The following is a 23742-nucleotide window of genomic DNA, read 5'->3' on the forward strand; positions in this document are numbered from 1 at the left end:
TTCCCGGAAAATCATAGACATAAGTTGTTCCGCTTGACTGGGCCTGGAATCTCTTTAGCTGTAGATGGTCCTTTGTAGGGTAGGGGGTGCTGATCAGCAGACCGTGAAGGGCCCCTTGTTTTGTTCCATAGGCCTCAAACATCACCTACAAAATGTATTCAAGAGTTTGATAAAAAGGCTTAAATCTAAACAAGGATAAAATACATGTATCAAAGAAACCTCAAATGCTCATAAAATACAATTCCAAAATGATGTCAAACTCTTGTATATCTTTGGGGTCATTCCAGGCCACCTTAAACAGGTGTTTGATCTCCTCAGCCAGCCCTATCCTGGCTCCACTGTTGGCCGAGATGAAGATTCGGGGAAGTCCCTCTCTTCGCGCTTTCTCTGAGGCTTTCTGAAAGGCGATTTTCAATGCAAAAAAATACTGATCTGGGAAAACAATCTTTGATTTGATTTTCATCCAAAAAAAATCTTAATCATTGCATAGCTTCAACAGTCAACCAAGGATGCTTACTCCTCCTAGGCACTTGATTCCACGTCTGTAATTTCCAGGTTTCATGTCTTATACCCTTTTCATGGATTTGTGTTGTATGCATTTTTTTTTGCTAAATCAGTGTTTATAATCTTTATCTTTTTCACAGCTGTATATAGGCTTTATGATCCTACTGGGTGATACCTTAAACAGGAGATCCTCCACAGGTCCAAATGAACCAATCTTGTATGTGATGTCATTAGATATAACTATGATGTCACGACCTTCAGGGCATTCTGGTGTCTTCAAGGTCATCTGCCAGGCCACCATTCCAATCTGAAAGGTAACATGTCCAACAATGAACTCAGGATAACATTCCAATCAAGCATAATATCAAAAGTTTTATTTTCCAGACGTGAACAGAAAACAGGTTTGTATCAGTATTACAGTCTAACCTCATTCTCTCCTGGCAGTCTGTTCTGTTTACAAAGGTTGTTGTCTTTATCCAGAACCAGCTCTATACAATTGAAGGCATCAGCTGGAATCTTGTTCTCCTCCCTATGATCCTTCCAAAACTTCTGTAAGGCCTGAAAGAGAAACAACAAAGTCAAAACAACAAAACTTCTGTAAGGCATGAAATACAGAACAACAAAGTCAAAACAACAAAACTTCTGTAAGGCCTGAAAGAGAGAGACATGATTTAAAACAGTCATCCTACAACAGCTAAACTTCTGTTTCTCATCAGCTTTCTATTTTTAGCTTTTAATTAAGAAATATGCTGAAAAAATTAGATAAATGGAAGCAGGTATTTTTGATTGAAAAAAATAAAAATTGATAACATTGGGACTTAATTTTCTTGTTCTAAAAGTAACCATTATATAACATTGCCTGTATAAAAATTTTTCTTGAGGATTTCAATATCCTTGATAATTGTTGTCATAATGTTGCTTTCTCAGTAGGTGTTTTATCTTATTTTATAGCCATGTCGTGATACCTGAGTGAACATTCCTGGAAAATCATAGACATAGGTTGTTCCACTTGACTGGGCCTGGAATCTCTTTAGCTGTAGATGGTCCTTTGTGGGGTAGGGGGTGCTGATCAGCAGACCGTGAAGGGCCCCTTGTTTTGTTCCATAGGCTTCAAACATCACCTACAAAATGTATTCAAGAGTTTGATAAAAAGGCTTAAATCTAAACAAGGATAAAATACATGTATCAAAGAAACCTCAAATGCTCATAAAATACAATTCCAAAATGATGTCAAACTCTTGTAAAATAAAACCCCTTATTTACTCTGAAAATATGACCTTGACCTGATATGAAGTCTTGAACTGAACAGTTCGTATGTATGTTGCATTTTTTGATATTGTTCAAATAAATTATCAATACAATATTTAAATGTGGAAAATGTATATGGCAGGCAAAGAATACTAAAAACAATATATTGCCCTTAACTTCCCCAACCCACTTACTGCACATTTATCTACATACCCCAACTCTTCTCAGATTTTTTTTTTTACATGATTCAGCTTGGTACAAATTAACTGAACATGCAGAAAATGTCATTAAAGTGCAAGTAAAAACAGACTGATAAACTGAAAGACATACTTGTCCCATGTTAGGATCTGTGACCTCCCTATACATGCTCATGTCCAAGTAATATCCACTCTCATTGGTCAAAAACAGACGAATAGGAATGCTTGTGTCACTTGATGCAAACCTAAAACATTCCAAAATATTTGTTGTATGTTAAAAGCTTTTCCAGAATTTTTGTCTTTAGAGCTAAATATCCATTGTACATGCGTTTACAACCAAAACTATTTGTCTCATAAGAAGTTTGAGAATTAAGAAGTAGACTTACTTGATTGTGAATTTGAGTTCGGCGTTGAGAACTCTCATCTTCATGAGTCGACTGCCGTATCTCATCACCATGGCTCTGACTGTCTCCTCCAGCTGTCGAGATATAAGTAAACACAGAGTTATGATAGATTCACAATGGTAATAACCAGAAATGGTAAGAAAATGAGTGGTATTTATATTCAAACATGAGTATATTACTGTGAAATCACAAATTTTCGTGGGGGTTTAATTTTTGTTGTTTTCATGGTTTGAAGAGACCCACGAATTCATCCCCACGAACCGAGATATTTTCCTCAAACCACGAAAATTTGACACCACGAAAATATGTGATTTTACAGTATATGGTATTGTTGAATTTACCTTGCCTGGTTCTGGAATGGTCAGAGTTGGTGCAAAGTTCAGGAATATGTGATTACAGTCAGTCTTCTTGGACTGAAATTATAACACAAGATCTATACTCCCCGTCAATGAAAACGCAACACTCTACTTTTAGGGTAAAAAATTATATACGGGATATAACTATGTACCAAACAAGTTAGGACATCTTTTACTTTGCCAAATTAGTTATTTAATGGTTGAATGGTTTTTTTATACCATTACCGGAAGTTGCTTTTTTAGCCCTCTGAACAGATAACATTGAAATAAAACATCCCCCCTTCCGACAAATTAATCAAAACATGCTAGTCCGCCATGTACAACATTAATGTAGGCAGTCTAATTTCTACCATGTCTTAGGTTTATTAATGTCTTTATTTGAGCGAAATAAATATTCTTGGGCATGTTTAATTGCCTGTTGTTCAGATACAGCGGTCGAATTTTCTCTAACTTGGCGTAGTGTAGTAACTCTTGGACTTCCGGTCAAGAAACTGTTATTTATGCTATTGAAACACTTGAGTCTGAAGAGTGTTTAAATAGTTTTCATTTGCATCTGCATCTCTTTTTTTCTTTATTTTGAGAATCTCCATCATTAGCAACCAAAATCAGTCATTTTTAGGAAATATAGGCATCACATCCGGTAAAGAAAGAAGATTTTTTTTCCCGGGCTTTTAGTACATTACTTATGATAAACAGCTACAAAACCTTGAAAACCCAAAATATTGTTAAAGATTTTGTTAAAAATTCAAAAATTTGATTTCTGCTAAGAGGGCTAAAAAGCAACTTCCGGTATAGGAAAGAAATTCATTCAACCGTTAAATAACTGATTTGGCAAAGTAAAAGATGTCCTACCTATTTTGGTACGTAGTTATAACCCGTGTATACTTTTCATCCTAAATTTAAAGTGTTGCGTTTTCATTGACGGGGAGTATATTAAGTATCATGAATGTTAATTCTGATACAAACTGAAAACATCACTTTGATAAATTTTGAAATACTGTGAAATTACTAATTCTTGTGGGGGTGGGTTGGGGGTAATTTTTGTTTTTCAAAGTACAAAGATTTTCTTTAAATATTGTGTCCTCCAGAAAATTAAATTGGAACTTTCAAACTCCAGTACCATAATTGTTTACATTAACCATGGAATTTAATCCCCATGAACCAATACTTTTTCTACATACCAATGAAATCTAAATCAATGAAAATAAGAAATTTTACATGACTTTATAAACCCTAGATCACCAGTGGGTGGGAGAACGCCACTTCTAATGAATCCAAAGCCTCAAGGAGGGTTCTCTCTGCTTCATTTTGTAAGTACTCAAAAGAGGCCTCCTGATGATATAAATTAAAAGCATTAGAAACTTGTCAGTTCAGTGTTACTTAAGGCTTGTGTTTGTCTAAAATAGAGCACATACACACAAAAATTGGACAACTTTGATAAGAAATACTTTGCTTGATTGGATTTTTGATTCTAGTAGAATTTAGAATTTAGAGGAGGAAAATAAAGAAGTGCACAATGCATATACACAAGATGGTATAAATCAGACAATATCTTCAGTTGTAACTGTTTTTGCATCAAAACATATTTTTTTTCCTTTTGAGAAGAAAAATTTTTGTGCCGATTCATTGTCTGTCATTACCTTGGTGACGAGGTCAGAGTGCCTGATGATGACCCTCACAAAGAATCTGTAATCCGTCACTTCCTGTCCCGCTGCCACCTGTTAGACAATAAACAAATCAGTTTATAATGTAAGTTTCACAGAGTTAGGTCCCTTTTATTGGACTGTTGGATATACAATCAACTTTGTTCGGAGTCTGCAACATTATGAAATTTTTCAATCTACTTCAATTTCCCACAAATTTATGTAGAGCAACAAACTTTAATAAAAATAATATGATATCAATAAGATAAGACATATTTATTCACTAATTTTCAAAACACTTGAATTGTTTACAAATGAGGTCTACTGGGCTTTTTGATGCCCCCGTAAACGAAGTTTCGGGGGTATATAGTTTTTGTCGTGTCTGTCTGTCTGTCTCTCTGTTTGTCTGTTTGTCCGCAAAAACTTTAACCTTGCCTATAACTTTTGATTAAGTGAAGCTATGACTTTCATATTTCATATGTGTATTCCTTGTGACAAGACCTTTCTTTGGGTACCACCAAATTTGACCTTTTGACCTTGACCTTGGAGTTTGACCTACTTTTACATGAAAATTTCAAAATTTTTCTTTGGACATATCTTTTGAACAGTAGACTCCAGGACATTTATACTTCACATATGTAATGTTTGTTAAAAGACCTTTCGCTGGACACCAACAGCCTTGACCCTTTGACCTTGACCTTGTAGATTTCCGTATTTGTGGAAAAAACTTTAACCTTGGCCATAACTTTTGAACGGTAAGAGATAGGGCTTTCATACTTCATATATTAAATATTTGTAAAAAGACCTTTCATTGGATATGAAGATCCTTGACCTCTTGGACCTTGACCTTTGAGATTGACCTACTTAAAAAAGGCAAATCTTGACCATAACTTTTAAAGACCCAGAGCTAGTGCTTTCATACTTTACATATTTGATCCTTATGACAAGACCTTTCATTTGATAACAATAACTTTGACCTTTTGACCTTGACCTTGAAGTTTGACGTACTTTTTAAGAAAAATTTTAAAATTTTACTTTTGCAATATCTTTTGAACAGTTGTCACCAGGACATTTATACTTCACATATGTAATGTTTGTTAAAAGACCTTTCACTGGACACCAACAACCTTGACCCTTTGACCATGACCTTGTAAATTTCCGTATTTGTAAAAAAACTTTAACCTTGGCCATAACTTTTGAACGGTAAGGGATAAGGCTTTCATACTTCATATCTGTAATCCTTGTGAGAAGACCTTTCATTGGATATGAAGATCCTTGACCCCTTTGACCTTGACCTTTGAGATTGACCTACTTAAAAAAAGCAAACCTTGACCATAACTTTTAAAGACTCAGGGCTAGTGCTTTCATACTTTACATATTTGATCCTTATGACAAGACCTTTCATTTGATAACAATAACTTTGACCTTGACCTTGGAGTTTGACCTACTTTTCAAGAAATTGAACGTTGACCATAACTTCTGAACGGTTAGTGCTAGGACTTTCATGCTCTACATAAGTATTTTATGTGGCAAGACCTTTCATTTGATACTAATTACATTGACCTTGGAGATTTTTGTACTCATTAAAAAACTTCAACATTAGCTTACTTTCAAATTTCACAATTGTTTTCCAGTGAGAATACCCTACTTTTTGAACGAATTAATTAAATTTGCGTTTAAGAAAAGCTTTATTTCTGCTATGTTGCCATACGGGGGCATCAGTGTTTTACAAACACATCTTGTTTTATATGAATCACAAATACAGTAAGAGTTCTCTCCCTTTAATCCCAACCAACTGAAATTCTACCTTAGCTTTTCCCAGGTATAGATGCATCTTGTAGTTGTTGGTCTGAATGGCCTCCAGGTCAAAGTTCCTCAGTCTGTTGATCTCCAGCTGGAAGGCCAGGGCTGGCTCTAAATGTCGGTAAATCCTGTCCTCTCCAAACTAAATATTAACAATAATTTTTTACAATTCTCTGTAGAGTTTTGATAAAAATTAGAGGTATACAGGCATATAAAACTTTGCTTCTATTTCTTATTTACAACCATCTTTTTTAAGTGAATTACTCTTTTTATTATCATGTATGTAGTGCTATACTTACATCAAACTTGGCACGATATGTGAAATATTTTGGTGAACTTCTCTGAAAGAGAAAATAAATACAAGCTAATATTATGTAACTATATCATATACATATTGCAGTGCTTTCAAACAAAATCTGTACTGAAATTTTGACACAATTTCAATCACAGTGAAAACAATCATTTTGAGACTTACCCTACAGTAGACTAGGAATGTGATTCTTCTGATGGCCTTCTCACACAAATACTGCTCCTAAAAATATCACAAAACATGACATTCAATTATCTCAAACTACAGCCATAATAGATGTATAGCAAGGAATTGGTGCTTTGAAGAGTCCATACCCTTTCTTTACAAAAATCCTGGAACTTGACAGCAAGAGCATTGTCGTCATACTTCTCCTTTTTGCTGAATTTAATTCCTACGTTGATGAAATGAATAGGTTCATCTGGATCTGAGGAACTCTGTCAAGAAAATTGAATAAAATTGGTTCTCTGGCACCTTTCATTGTTAAATACATCATTTATTAGGTAACTGATTATTTACATCATAAATTAAGCGCACTATGAAGGGTTTCATAGAGTAAGATATTGTACTGAAACATATGCACTAGGTAATGGTAACTAGAGTGATTTTTTAGACTTTTTAAACTTTTTTTTCATTTCTGCTTATTTTTTATATCAGAAGGTACAGTAAGTAACACTAACATGAAGAGAGATGGAGTCTTCATTGCCGGCAGGACTCTTGGCCAGTATAGTGGGACTGCTAGGTGGGCTGTCTGACTCCACTGTAAAGCACTCCAACACCTGCTCAAAGTGGCTGCAAAAAAAGCATTTTTAAAATTAATAATCTCTAATGAAATGAAAAATTTTTAAATGGTGCCGACTTATAAGATTTATACATAATATCAAGATGAGATTTTCCTTTCAATCTGTAGCATTTAGTCAAACACTACTCACATTTCGAATTCAGCCATGGAGTTAAATGAGGCCATGATGCCCATTCTCTGACAGGTGGGCGGTTCCTCCAGCTGATCGATGTGGGCCTCAGGGTCTGACAGACCGGACACCTTGTCACTGCTGTCATAGCGCATCACCATCAACCTAATAATTAACAAAACAACACTGTTATCAACTGTTTTACTGTAAGTTATAATCAACAATCAAAATAGATACATGTACTTCCCTTGCTCTTAGAAATGTACATTGTTCAAGAATACATCTGAGCAGTGACAAAATCAAGTAAAGAATTTTAAACATGTACTGTAACCTGATCCTTATTACTTAAATGACAGCAAAACAGTAATTGCTGATTCAGAATTTTTCTTACTTTCATAAAGTATTTATGTTATCTTAATATCTTCATCATCTATTACCTGTTGGGGTGTGACCTGGGGAGGAGGAACCTGAATTCCACCATTGACATGTCCCCATTAAGTTCTCTGTGCTGGAGACAGTTCACCTCATACGCAATGTAAGCTCTCCTTATGTACACCTATGATAAAAAAAAAATCAATTTAAAAGCATTTACAAAATCATTCATAAAAAGTGCAGCATTGTAAATAAATTATTCTTTTTTAAGGTTCACTGACACTCTGATAAGGGAGATAACTCTATCCAGATTAATGATTATCATTCCTTTATAACATTGTCTAACAAATGGGTTAAATCTGTCAAAGCAAACTAAAATTGCTAAAACCAATTGAATAACTTTAAGAAAATCATTATTATGAAAGCAAACATATGCAAAATAGAAAAAATTTTTGCAGAAAACAGGTGTAAACTTGGTACTGAGATCAAACTGTGCCATGAAAATTGATTCCTGACACTGACTGCCTTGTTCTCACCTCTAAGGCAGCAGATCTGACCTGACACTGACTGCTTTGTTCTCACCTCTAAGGCAGCAGATCTGACCAGGTTGTTAGTGTGCCAGAAGAATTCCTGAAGGATGTCATAAATGGCCGTCTCTGAATGGATGATTTTCTGAAGATACAAATTAAAAGTCACAATTAATAATAAAGTATCTCCCATTACCCCTGAACTCTCTACTATGTATATATTCATACTTTCTCCTACTTTCATACATCTTAAACTTTGTGATGTTCAGGTAAGTATTAAATATTTTCAGGTGCTAACAAAGATATATATATACACTAGACAAAATTGCTAACGCACCACTTAAAATATTTCTTTGTGAATTGAACATTTGCCTTATCGGTATGAGTATAATAAAACGCCATATTTTCAAATACAATGAAATTGGGAAAAATCTTGGTGTCAGAACAAAACCTTAAAATGACTTTCTTGCCCATATATATATATATTAATTGCTAAAAACTTTAAAAGTAACAGATTTCTCTAAATTGTATCTCACTTAAGGTAAAAATTTATTAGTAGAATAAATATTCTGCCTTTTATAAATTTTCATACCTTGTTAAAGAAAACATAAAGGTGTAACATAAGCTTAACAATATTCAAACTAAGAACTACAAATTTTCATGCAAAAGATATTTCAAGACTGCTACATAAAGATAACACAAAATTGAATTCTATCCAGACAATTCTGTAAAAAGAAATTTTTATAACCTTGAAAGCTTACGTCATACAAGAAGTCCAAATAAGCCTTTCTCTTCTAAAGACATGTACAAGAAAGTTTTAATACTGAACTAGAAGACCTAGTATAAAATTGACTGACAAGGACATAAAACGTTAAAATATAAATAGATTGTGAGAAAAATTTGTCAGACATGTATACTGAAAGGAAAAAGAAACGCAGGGTAGCATAATTTTCGATAAAAATTTTACCACGTGACCGAAAATTACGAAAATTGGTCAGAAGGGAAATTTAGTTACTGTGCATCAAAATCAGTATTCAAAATTACTCAACCATAAAATTTATGACGTCACGTAGGGAAAACGCTAAAAAGCCTAAAACACGTGCTATTTGATAACGGCGAGTTTGTCAACCAATCTTGTTGCATTATTTGATGCATATGAGGTATGCACATCGTTTTTCAATATTAAGAGACATTATGAATTAATTGCAATCTTGGCACAGTTTACGGAAGTTCAAAGGGGTCTTGTTTGCGAATCGCCTGATTAATGAAAAAGGCAACAACGGTTTATTAATCAGTCTCTTGTAAATTTTCCCCCATAAAACGTTTTAGCCGTTGTCAGAGAGGGTCTGGAGTGGTGTTCAATCAACCGTGACGATGACGGTAACGCGAAACAGTCATGTTACAAGCGGGTTATTCGTCCTGCCATCTCTCAAATCACCACCTCACTAACACAAAAACAGCCATTTATAGAGTAGATGATTATAATCATTACATTCATACGAAATTTGAAAGAAAACAATTCTGCAATTTGGTTTTTTGAGCCAGTCAACTTACAGTTGTATTCCTCTCACTGGCGCATGCGCACACCGTTATACTTATTTTTTGCGTGGTTACCCATGCTAAATATAGCCAGGATTTGAAAGATAAACGCTCTGATGAAATTCCATGCAAAGGAATCAAAGGCCTGAAGGGCCTGTGAGTTGACTTGCTCGAGTTCATTGAGCTTTTTCATACATCTGGACACCATACCTTATATTCAGTTTATTTTGCATCTTAAGAGATTGAATATTATATGTCTTCATGTTTGGTTAAAAAATAAAGTGTATTCAATATTGCTTTTCCTTTGTATGTACAGGTTGGCCCTAATGGGCTTCCGTACATATTATTGAGATAAGCAGTACTGCAAATCTTGGATTCCATAATGTATTATTTAAGCACACTAGCTGCAGTGGTCAGTGTTATTGGGTAATTAGTTTAAAGATTCCCACAGCAAATCTGGATTCTAAAAATAGATTTTTCAAGCACACTATATAGCTGCAATTAATGAGAGCAGCAGGTGTTTGTGTTGGGAGGTATTCTAGGTCAATTATAAACAAACTTCAGATGAGAAGATTAGATCCGCCTAACATGCTTGAACATATTTTCATACGCAGTAATTGTACATCTTACAGATATTTAAACAAAAATCTCTTTAAAAGCATGAAGACATAAATAATGTAACAGTCTGATATCTTATGCAGTTTTTACATCCTAATTTTATAAAATCACTCAAACAAGAGCATTTTTTGCTAGAACTATCATATTTGGCGTATGGATCACCTTGATGAATGCGTGAAAAATTTTACAGCTCTGAAACGGCTATGTCAACAGGGATTAGCTTGCTACGCAAGCCAAGTCAAAAATAAGACTCTTACAAATGCACGAGATAGACATTGAAGATAATGAGAGTTTTGGATTTTCACTTTTCGGGGTATCGTCATATGAGCTTCAATTACTTATGAATAAAGAGACAAAATCATATGAGAATCTGGTTATATCTTTTTGAAAGATGATTTTAAAAGGTAGATTCAAAAACTAAAAAGTATTCTTAGAAAAAACAAATATTATTCACCTCAAAAGTTTACCCTGCGTTTCTTTTTCCTTTCAGTATAGATTTTCAAATGTTAAGATGAAAAGATATCAAAGATCTACCGGACCTGTAGATTTTCTGGATTGAACTCTGGTCCATACATGTCAATGGCCGACAGAAAGATGGATTCCATCTGGTTGTGTCGGAGTTCATAAGGGGGAGTGTGAGCTGCTATCAACACCTGAAAAATTAATCCAAATCCAATTACACATAGTATACACATATTATAGTTCATTGTATATGTTATGGATATCATAGTATTTATTTGCAAAATATCCACTTAAAAAAACTTTTTGTGAAAGGGGGGAAAATATTTCATAAAAATTTCATCACCTTAAATACCTTGATCCACTCCTATGCTTTTCAGAGATCTAGTAGGCAGTGAGATTGATACACATATAAAAATGAATATTTTGTATGATAATAATGACAGTGTTTATAAAGGCATTGTAATACCTGTCTGGCCCTGAGAGCTACTTTAGCATTCTCTGCATTGTTCAGTGTGGTGAGCTCAGTCAGTATGGAGGCCAGCTCATCTGTCAGACCCGCTTCTTTCTTGCACAGGTGGTCCTATAACAAAGATACTTAATTATCAGAATTTTTACTGGAATTCTAAAATCTCTGTTTTCTCTCATTACTTTAGAATCAATTGATAAATTCAATTTTTTTCTTATTCAATTTGGAACTTATAATGAGCCGAGTTATAGCCATATGCATTACTTTATAATTTTTCATTGAGAAAATTATAGTATAAAAAAAAAACCAAACAATTATTAAACTGAAGGAATTCTGTATCAAGAAAATTTTTGTGTTGTTATGTTAGCTAGTTTTTTAAATAAGAAAAAAGATTTTAAATTTGACGACTCTTACGATGAGCATGGTGATAAGGATGTTTTTCTTCTGTACAGCCAGATGAGAGAAGATGCTACCAGCCACGGCAGACATGTCCTTGGTCTTAGATATCAGCTGAGCTATACATTTGTCATAGTGACCTGTCAAAATAATCATTAATTAAAATACATGTACCAAGGTAAAAGGAAATCCAGTATTCAAAACACATGTACCTTTAATTATAAATTGTTAATACCGTATATACTCGCCTATAAGTCGGTCCGCCTATAAGTCAGTTGTATTTTATTATACAATTAATTACCCCTTGTGAGGTCAACATGGTGAAATAAGGACCCGAGACCTGGCCCACGAGGTGACCTGTCCTGACCGAGGCCGCGCAGCGGCCGAGGTCAGGGCAGGTCATCGAGTGGGCCAGGTCGAGGGTCCTTATTTCACCATGTTGAACTCACAAGGGGTAATTAATTGTTTTATTATACCGATATATATTGAAAAGTATGAATTTCTAACCGTTATCAATTCTTTCTTTGATCGGGATCGGGATTCGCTACACAGTCAGGGTAACGAAGTTGTTTACATTGACGTCTGCAAGTTGTGTAAGTTTTTGCATCATGATTTACTGATTAAAACAATATTTAGTTGATACACTGTTATAGCTAACGATTACCTTTCCTCTACAGTCAAAATCTAACACAGAATTCAACTCTTTAAAGAGCCGCCTCTACATTCTATTGAACTGTCATGTTGAAACGATATATCGATTTATAATATTGTAACGATAAAATTTTACCGTAATCTGTATGGTAATCATAATGCAAAACAGACCATGTCTAATTTTAAATACATTTTTTTTCGAATAATTATTATTTTATGCATTAACTTTACTCAAAAACGAATTTTTGATTTAGCGGTCATTTTTTGCGGTCATTAAAAATAATGGTGTCAGGTCATTTCTCTCTAAAAATTTTTCTCTCCCAGGTTATTTCTCTCTCCCACCATTTCACGGTAGGTCATTTCACGGTAGGTCATTTCTCTCTCCTACCTAGGTCATTTCACCCCATTTTTTATCTAGTCTTATATTATTATTTACAACTCCATTTTTTGTGTTATTAACTCGTATCTGGTCAATTAAATCAATTTTATTAATTTATGACTTATAAAAACTATACAAGAGGAAGTCTGCCGGTATCTTATTTACAGGAAAAATAATTTTATTATTTAAAAAAAAAAAATAGATAGATACCGTTGCCCAGCCCTTGCCACGTGGAGGCCTCCTCATTAAGGACCATAATTTTGAAAGAAAAATTTAAAGCCAAATTTAATAAATTTAATAAAATGAATTTTTTTTATATAATCTAATATAATTATATCCACCTCTATTTTGTGTTATTTACTGGTATCTGGTCAATCAATTTAATTTTATTAATTTATGACTTATAAAAAGTTTACGAGAGGAAGTCTGCCGGTATCTTATTTACAGGAAAAATAATTTTATTATGTTGTAAAAAAAAATAAATAAATAAATTGATACCGTTGCCCAGCCCTTGCCACGTGGAGGCCTCCTCATTAAGGGCCATAATTTTGAAAGAAAAATTTAAAGCCAAATTTAATTAATTTATGCCTTAGTTAGCAATGAAATTTTGTCTACGTAAAGAATATTATAATAGAAAATAAAAAAAGTCGAAATTAAAGAAAATTAATTTTTTTTAATAAAAATTTACTTTTACCGATTGATTTCATAATGTTCAGCGTGACAACTATGAAGAATAAAAAATAAAACTGATTCAAATTACATTCTGTCACTAGATCTTACGACAAAAAGGGAGAAAATGAACATAAAGTAAAATATCTTTTTGTAGAAAAAGTGTACCTGTATATCTATAAACCATGTATGTAAATATTTACGAAGTTTTACGTTTTTTGTACAAATTTTATTTAAAGCCAAAACTGTTAAGAACGCGAAGAAAACAAAAATCTAAGGGGAAAATGCTATCAATAAAAAAAAAACCTGAAATGTAATATTTACATATATACAAAAGAATACGGCATGTACAAACATCAATATCCCAAGAATTAACGCGAATTTAACACCGAAAAAAATCAGACTATCGAAAACTTACTCCGTGTGGCCATAAACACCTCCACAAATTCGCAAGAAATGGCTTGTAGTGATCATCTCATCGTCATAGTCCGACCAAGCTTGCCGAATTTTCTTCTCCACCCTTGTGCTGGTTATTCTGGCATCACGAGACAGGTCCTGTGCGGAAACCTGGACGTGCACAATTTCAGTATGGTATGTGTGACATGTGGATAGGGGTTAATTCTCCGAGAAAAAAGGGGAAAATGTCACTAATTAATATACCTGGAAATTAAGATTCACTGGTTCCTCGGGACGGAACTTGCTTCTGAATCGATTTGCCACTCTCTTAATCAGATGGAGATTTGGTGCAAGGAACCTAGTTTCCTCATTGAAATGATCCGTTACTGTCCCCTCCGCAATTGACATTGCTGACTGGAACACATTTTCTCTCGCGGACTGTTTCACCTTAATTTATAAGTTTAAAAAGTGGCACTTAGCATAACTTGAATTTTGAATAACGTTCATATTTTACAATTTTTTTCTAGCAATTTCATTTACCTTGGCTGAAATTTCCTTGAGATGTGGAAGCTTCAAATTACCAGGATGAAGATGTTTGCTGCTTCCCTTTACAAATAATTCACCTTGCTGTGACACACTGGCGTAGCATTTGAGCTTCTTTGACCTCATGCTGCAAGTCCAAGTAGTTGTCTTTTGACCCTCGCGCTAAATTTAACAAGATTTAACATGATATTGGGTACGGGAAAATCGTTAGAAAAAAAAATTGATATTTTTGTAAAGACTCATTTTTTTAAAATTAAGACGATTTCTTCCATTTCTTTAAGTTTTGAGATAAATTAAAATACACCTTTTGCTACTTACTTTGACACAATACGAATAGCCGTCGCTGGATACTAAGAGACGTCCGCCACGACTACTTCCCTTCTCCAAGACTTTAAAAGTCACTGGGACATCCTCCAGTACGGTGTCATCCACGGGATTGCCATCTTCTATAGACCTGTTACAAGTATTGTGAGCAAAAAATGAAAAGTACTCTTAACCATTACTTTTTTAAAAGTATATGTATATAGAATTAAAAAAGGGTCGTACTCTTCAAGAACTTGAGGAGATTCAACAACAGCACGACGACTAATGTTGAAAGAAACCATTAGCTCGTCATTTCTGCTTCCTTCCGCTTCTCTCGTGCTCTCCAGTACTGGCACACTTCTAAAACTGTCATCAAATGTATCGTCTCTGATTTGTCCCGCCTGAGAAGATTCTTCCATCTGCAGATTTTTTTAACATAAGGAAAGAAAACTGTGAGAAATGTAATTAAAACTTTAATAGAAACTAGTCAAGACTCGTTGTTAATATCACTTCATCAAAACTTTGATCATGAAAAGTTAAATAGGCCATATGACATTGTATAAAATTATATACGGGCTCGTCCTCATCCGTGGAAACATCGTACGGATTGGATTCCTGAAGCTCTTCTAGATCCACTCTGAGACTCCTATTTTCATTCTTGCAGTCGTTACACTGCCAAGCTAATCCCTCCTCTCCACCCAGAATAGCCCAATACTCTTGCAGGGATACGTCTACAAAATTTGTTAAAGTAAAAAAGTAGCCCAAAATTGCCTTTTTTTTCATTTATTTATACTGAATGTCAACTAGATTTGTTTAAAATCTTACTTGTGCTGCACAAACGATGCTGCCATCTCTCGCAAATTTCACAACAAAGAGCATGCTGTCTAGGTCGAACCTGTAATTAGCGATTAATAATTTAATTGGCTGCAAGATTTTAAAAAATTATTTCACCGTAAAATGATCCTTGTGTGGTATGTATATTAAGCCCCCCTTTCTTTTATTTGTTATCTGTTGTGCATGTTTACCTCAATAATTTACAAAATTGAACTTCCGTATTTTTTTTATCAAATTATTTAAGCATATTTCTAAATTATTATATTTTGAACATACCCCAAGAAAAATTACAACCGTCGTGTTTAAATTTATTTCTTCTCTCCAGTTTTGTATACATTCCATAATAGTTTACATTAATCAGGGATTCAACTAAAAAGAATTACACCTTATCTTATACATTTATATAAAATATACTTTTTTAGTTTTTACCCCGACATCAAATTCGCAGTTAAACCAGAGCTGATTTTTCATACAAGTTCAGACTAACTAAAATTAAAGAGATCTATCTATTTGTTCTGTTATTTTATATATTAAGATAGGATTTTCAGGTAAATTACACAATTTAAGTAAAACAAATCACGTTTCATTGATATCAGAAATTTAAAACAATAAGCGATTTATTTCCGACTCGAATAAAAATATCAGACACAGTTTAAAGTCAATTTAACCTACAGAAACTTGGGCATATATAAAATCGATGATAATTTTATTTGAACGTACATGTAGAACGTCTTAATCTATACTTAATCTCGTACTTTTATTTTTTTTTTTTTAGCTCCGATACGCCATATACATGTAGCTTTAATAAGGATTCGTTCAGGAGAAGTCTATTATTTCTTATACATGTATGCAAGAGAAATAATGTAGCAAATGTTTGTAACAATCAGGAATTTTTAAATTAATATCAGCACCATTGTTTATATGCATTTATTGGCCAGTTTATTTTAATTCGATTCTTCTATTGATTCTGTTCTACGGTACAAGAAACTACGTACTTACTCAAAAAAAAAAAAAACGTGCTCGTACAAAAAAGAAGAAATTTTTCAACTTACTTGTCTGTGACAGTCCAAACATTTTGGATTAGTCATCTTGACGAAAATTTGTGATCGCTAGAAGGTATTGCAGTGAATGTGATTTTTAGTGAATAAAAAATGACAAAATTTTTATTTATATAATCTGGCTGAACACATCTGTGTACAATACACAAAGTTGACATTTTCTGTCACTAAGTCCAAACGATTAATATGATTGTGGTGTCAATCTGTGAAATTGACAATTTACGGATAAACATATGTACCCAGCATATATATGTATAAACACCGTGTAAGGTACCATAAAACGGTCAGACGGCAATTACGAAATCTAACAATTACATATTTAATCCTGATAAAGGTCATAAACGAATGATGACAGTACACTAAATAAACTTAAAGGCTTCAATTTAATTTAAATCTTAAAACAAAAAAAAATAATAATAAATAAATAAAAATCGCATCGCATTTCAATCTTAGTTAATTTATATTCCATTAGGAAGAAAAAAAGAAAGAAAGAAAGAAAGAAAGAAAGAAATGAATACGTTACTTAGAAAAATAATTAATTAATCAAAAATATGAATTTAGGAATGAATTTAAGAATACTTTAAACAAATAAAAAAAAAATAACTTACAAACAAATAAATGAATAAATCGATAAATTCATAAATGCATTACTTTAATTTACGGAAGAAAATCAATACCCATGCATACTTTTCTTTGCGAGAAGTGGTTTGATTTTATTTTATAAAGGATAAATAACTTTTTTTTACCATTCATTGCAATCTGTTTGGAACTCTTTTAAGACTGAGAATATATATCGGCAAATATTTACAACACCATGTTGAAATTGATCCATTAAATGTATTTAGTTAGGACCTAGTTAATAATGGTAAATTTGTAAACAACATAAAAGAGGAATATTTTTGTTGAATGACTGAAATAAATAAATAATTAATTAATTAATAAATATATTATTAAGTTAATAAATAAATAAAATAAATAAATAAATAAAATAAATTAATCATAAAGGACGCATGTTCAATGTTGAGTTCAATAATTATGATATCAATAGAACTTGTTATAATTACATTTATTATATAGGTCATACAATTTTCATGTTGGAGTGAAATGACCTGGGTTGTGGAGAGAAATGACCTGGGTAATGGAGGGAAATGACCCAGGCGAGAAATGACCTAGGCGGAAATGACCTAGGCGGAGCAGGTACTGGGGAGAAATGACCCGGATTCAAAATAATGACCGGGTCATTATACGTATCCCACGTGCAATGATTCCTAGGTCAGTGTTACTGTAAACGGTACAATTTGGAGTCATTGTTGTGTTTTAAAGTTTTCTTACCAGCCAATCAAATTCGAGTATTATCAATAGAGGTATAATAAAAGCTTATAAATCATAGAACTGACCTCATATAATACCATTCATTTCATAGCTCACCTATAAGTCGAACATAGAGTTTTAGACCAGAAATTAACTCCCAAAAATCCGACTTATAGGCGAGTATATACGGTAACATTATGATTTAAAAGTCATAAGAATGAAATTCACTTTGCTCTAACAATAAATTAATTAACAGCATATTCACTAAATGCATGTTCTACTGTAAATACTTTGAGCTATTTTCCTTTACTGGAAGTGGGAGGGAGGATGGGTGACTATATTCTTACCATGCTGAAATTGGACCTCTACTCTGACATACTGTTTTAGTAAGTCCTGTACAACACTCTTCATGTGACCTCGGATTCCATTCCGGTACCTAGAATTCAGAGACAACTAATTGTGTTACTATAATCCAGAGATGACTCATGTGTTATTTTAAAACACTGGTGAATTTTCAAAGCACATATAGCATCATTTTGATATTAGAATAGAACTCTTTAATACTGTAGAGGTACTTTTTTCCGCGTTGTATTAATTAACACTATGTACGCTGTCACAAATAATCCGCGGAAATTTGTCCAAGCGTACATAAATTATAAATTTTATAGTGACACTTATTCGCGGATTAAACAGAAATTGAGATTCCGCTCTAAAAATGTTTACAATAATACAATGTACTAAGAACATATTTTCAGTCCATAACTGTTTAGGACTGTAATTAATAATGAGATATGATCGTCAAGGAAGCACATTGAAAGGAGAATGAGAGGGGGAGGGGGTGAGAAAAGCAATCGACAGACACAAACACATACAAAAACCACAAAATATAGAATGTAGTTCCTGGAATTACACACACAGACAAATACAGAACATTAAAGCTGTGGTAACAAAAGGAATAGAAGAAGGGGTTAATGCCAGAAGGTCTATGAAGAGTGCAAAACAGTTCCATACAAGTTTTCAAGATAATTTGTCTCAGTAAGGGCCCCCTCCCATTAATCAATTAAGATGTTTACTAAACACCTAGAAACTGATAATAGCAATTTCTTTCTATAATATAAATAAAGTGTCAAGTGGGATGATGTATCTTCTGTATTTTCAAATAATGCTTTTTTTCAAGTTTAGAGACATGCATAACTTATCTGACTATTTTTTTAACAAATTGAAAAGAAAATTCAGAAATGTGCATGTACTGGACTTCAAGTTTATTTGTTCAAGTGTGGAAAAAAAGTTTAAAGGGTGACCAGAAATCTTAAAACCTTGTGATTCATACTACTCACAACCCACTAGCATTACCCCTTAGATCCACTGTCAAAAGAAAATGTCACATGCGTTACACCAAGAACAATTATACACAAAATTCATTCCATTAAGCTTTATAATGATAGAACTGTCACATGCAAAAGGATGAGGCATTCAATTTTTGGTTCAATTATGAATCTGATATGGTTGGATTGACATGCATGCTTGTCGAAGAAAATATACTCTCTGATATGCTTTAGAAGAAATTTGGGACACTTGAGATTACCAAAGGTCAGTAATACTATGACCTCTAACCTCTGAACTAGTTGAACTATGCCCTGTGTTGTCATGAAGAAGTTTTCTCTCTCTGTTCTTCTTGTAAGTGTGGCAGCATGGCTGTCTATCACATTTGCAATCTAAAAGGAAAGCACAAAATAAACTTTAAGTTAATTTAATAGCAAAATATAGTTAAAGTAATATCTTTCTTTTTGATCAGAATGTAAAACATATTCAACCCTACTAAAACATTTTGAATACCAAGGTAGTATTTCAACAAAGAAAGATAATTATAATTCAGATACATGTGCATACACACATGAGCATTAAATCACTGTGCTTTCTCTGTTTTTCAATTAATCCTGTGGACATTTTAGAAGTTTAAAATTTTTGGCAAATTTCCACAGGTAACACAGTCATGAGGTTTGTTTGCTGTAAATATTTTATTTTACACAATTTTTTTTTGGTTGACTTTCTATACACAGAGAGAAGAATTGGTAAGCATAGTCTCTCTTTTTAAAATTCTTAAATTCAAACAAAAATGTCTATCACTGATTTTTACCTGTTGACTGGGAAACTGACTGAGTACAGAGGTGATGTTACTGGAGTATGACTGAAGCTGTTACTGATTTTTACCTGTTGACTGGGGAACTGACTGAGTACAGAGGTGATATTACTGGAGTATGACTGAAGCTGTCACTGATTTTTACCTGTTGACTGGGAACTGACTGAGTACAGAGGTGATGTTACTGGAGTATGACTGAAGCTGTTACTGATTTTTACCTGTTGACTGGGGAACTGACTGAGTACAGAGGTGATATTACTGGAGTATGACTGAAGCTGTCACTGATTTTTACCTGTTGACTGGGGAACTGACTGAGTACAGAGGTGATGTTACTGGAGTATGACTGAAGCTGTCACTGATTTTTACCTGTTGACTGGGGAACTGACTGAGTACAGAGGTGATATTACTGGAGTATGACTGAAGCTGTCACTGATTTTTACCTGTTGACTGGGAAACTGACTGAGTACAGAGGTGATATTACTGGAGTATGACTGAAGCTGTCACTGATTTTTACCTGTTGACTGGGGAACTGACTGAGTACAGAGGTGATATTACTGGAGTATGACTGAAGCTGACACTGATTTTTACCTGTTGACTGGGAAACTGACTGAGTACAGAGGTGATATTACTGGAGTATGACTGAAGCTGTTACTGATTTTTACCTGTTGACTGGGGAACTGACTGAGTACAGAGGTGATATTACTGGAGTATGACTGAAGCTGTTACTGATTTTTACCTGTTGACTGGGGAACTGACTGAGTACAGAGGTGATATTACTGGAGTATGACTGAAGCTGTCACTGATTTTTACCTGTTGACTGGGGAACTGACTGAGTACAGAGGTGATATTACTGGAGTATGACTGAAGCTGTTACTGATTTTTACCTGTTGACTGGGGAACTGACTGAGTACAGAGGTGATGTTACTGGAGTATGACTGAAGCTGTAACTGATTTTTACCTGTTGACTGGGGAACTGACTAAGTACAGAGGTGATATTACTGGAGTAAGACTGAAGCTGTTTTTGATTTTTACTTGTGGGGGAAACTGACTGAAATCATGTGATATTACTGGAGAAATAAAAAAATGTTTTATTCACAATGGCCAAAGATTTCAATATGAGAAATACATTAATTATTCTGTTCTGGGGAACTGACAAAATGATATACTTAGTATGAAAATGTTACCAAGTCTATGAACAAGCCATCATCAATTACTTGAAAATCAGAATTCACGATGATGCGAAATTTACCAGAAAAATGGTTATTTCTGACTAATTGTGAGGACAAAAACAAGCAAAAAATGTAAATTCACATAACAGTCCCAATTTGTAAATCATACCTAAATACTATCATATAATGACATTCAAAATGATATAATTTTAAATTAAATTATGCCAATCTTTTTTTTTAAAATTCCCTATTTTTACCTGCAGTTCCAGTAGAGGCAGTGATGGGTCCCTCAGACACTTCATCAGTCTCTCTATGGAGGTCTGTAGTTTAGGTTTGAAGTAAGGATCGGGCAGCGTGTACCCGGCCAGGATGTTCTCTAGCTCTGCCCGCGTACTCTGGAAGATCTGGTGAAGCTTCTCCCCGTGGGTGGGCGGGGCCTGGGGTTGGGGGAGTGTCCCTTTGAAGCTCTGGGCCTGCTGGACACGACTGGGGTCATCCAGGTCAAGGTGGGCCACGATACTGCCCCCCTCCAACACGGCTCCAGGCCTCTTAACGTAATGAACACTGAAACAAGGAGAAAGTTGTTTGAAAACTGTGAAACTTATTTACTTTATCTTTCATGGAAAAACAAGATTTGATAATCGAAATGTTAGAAAGGTAAACCCATTTAGCAGCAAATCCAATGAGATTATAAAGTACACACCTTGATATAGATACAATTGTATGCTTAACTTCAAGCATCATCTTTTTCATGTGACATTTAAATTATTTAATCATATCATATTCAACTTTTAAATCAAGTTTTAAATTTACAAATACAGATTTCCAATCTCTTTTTTTTTCATTTCATTCATCACTTAAAGCCAATCAATAATCCAATTCCTCCTAAATCCTAATCTCAATTCTTTACCATCCATTTTCTGTGACCCTGAGTTCCATGACCATCTTCATGACTTCTATCTCAGCGTACACATCCCCAGCAAACACATGGCCTCCGTCATCTATCATGTAGTTCAACAGCTTACCAGCAGAGGGGGACCTTCATAGAAAACATAGACATTCTCAAGTATTTAATAAACATGCAGGAATAAAAAGACTATATATACTGTAGAAAAATTTTCACTCCCATTTTATTTGCGTCATCCTTGAACTTAACATGAGTTATCTGTCTTTTAACACATCTGTGTCTGAGGAGTTTAAAATTGAACCAAAATATTTGGATGCAGCCACAAAAAATCCAGTGAATTTCTTGAAATAAATAAAATTATGAATATTTTTAAAAATTCATAATTTAAGGTTGTGTGATGTTGCATTCACTTATCTAAGGCACAACATCTTTGGGAGATTTAAATTTATGTCTCTGAGTTCTCCCCCTTTACACAGATTTGTACAATACCTGAGTTTGGTAGGATCATTCTCCTTATGAAGTACACAGGTCTTGTTTCCTATAGTAATCCTGTAACTGTTTTATACAATACCTGAGTTTGGTAGGATCATTCTCCTTATGAAGTACACAGGTCTTGTTTCCTATAGTAATCCTGTAACTGTTTTATACAATACCTGAGTTTGGTAGGATCATTCTCCTTATGAAGTACACAGGTCTTGTTTCCTATAGTAATCCTGTAACTGTTTTATACAATACCTGAGTTTGGTAGGATCATTCTCCTTATGAAGTACACAGGTCTTGTTTCCTATAGTAATCCTGTAACTGTTTTATACAATACCTGAGTTTGGTAGGATCATTCTCCTTATGAAGTACACAAGTCTTGTTTCCTATAGTAATCCTGTAGCTGTTTTATACAATACCTGAGTTTGGTAGGATCATTCTCCTTATGAAGTACACAGGTTTTGTTTCCTATAGTAATCCTGTAACTGTTTTATACAATACCTGAGTTTGGTAGGATCATTCTCCTTATGAAGTACACAGGTCTTGTTTCCTATAGTAATCCTGTAACTGTTTTATACAATACCTGAGTTTGGTAGGATCATTCTCCTTATGAAGTACACAGGTTTTGTTTCCTATAGTAATCCTGTAACTGTTTTATACAATACCTGAGTTTGGTAGGATCGTTCTCTTTGTGAAGTACACAGGTCTTGTTTCCTATAGTAATCCTGTAGCTGTTTTATACAATACCTGAGTTTGGTGGGGTCGTTCTCTTTGTGTAGTACACAGGTCTTGTTTCCTATAGTAATCCTGTAACTGTTTTATACAATACCTGAGTTTGGTAGGATCATTCTCCTTATGAAGTACACAGGTCTTGTTTCCTATGGTAATCCTGTAACTGTTTTATACAATACCTGAGTTTGGTGGGATCGTTCTCTTTGTGTAGTACACAGGTCTTGTTTCCTATAGTAATCCTGTAACTGTTTTATACAATACCTGAGTTTGGTAGGATCATTCTCCTTATGAAGGACACAGGTCTTGTTTCCTATAGTAATCCTGTAGCTGTTTTATATTATACCTGAGTTTGGTAGGATCATTCTCCTTATGAAGGACACAGCTCTTGTTTCCTATAGTAATCCTGTAGCTGTTTTA

At 34.0% G+C, this 23742-nt stretch overlaps 1 protein-coding gene and 1 pseudogene across 1 annotated transcript; both read right to left on the reverse strand.

The window, feature by feature from the left end:
* Nucleotides 1-7: 7 nt before the first annotated feature.
* LOC134278218 (acetyl-CoA carboxylase-like) overlaps nt 8-23742 on the reverse strand; it is a 29793-nt pseudogene continuing 6058 nt past the window's right edge.
* LOC134278217 (uncharacterized) lies at nt 14044-15888 on the reverse strand. The gene is made up of 6 exons (XM_062760538.1): nt 15520-15888; nt 15268-15425; nt 14938-15113; nt 14710-14845; nt 14389-14553; nt 14044-14295 (listed from the first exon to the last, which is right to left on the reverse strand). The coding sequence occupies exons 3-6, from the start codon at nt 15111-15113 to the stop codon at nt 14104-14106; spliced, it is 669 nt and encodes a 222-aa protein (XP_062616522.1). The 5' UTR covers nt 15268-15425; nt 15520-15888; the 3' UTR covers nt 14044-14103.

Source organism: Saccostrea cucullata, unplaced genomic scaffold, assembly GCF_032062105.1.
Source record: "Saccostrea cucullata isolate Sc308-1 unplaced genomic scaffold, CSIRO_AGI_Scuc_v1 ctg6704, whole genome shotgun sequence".
In the NCBI taxonomy this organism is placed as follows: domain Eukaryota; kingdom Metazoa; phylum Mollusca; class Bivalvia; order Ostreida; family Ostreidae; genus Saccostrea; species Saccostrea cuccullata.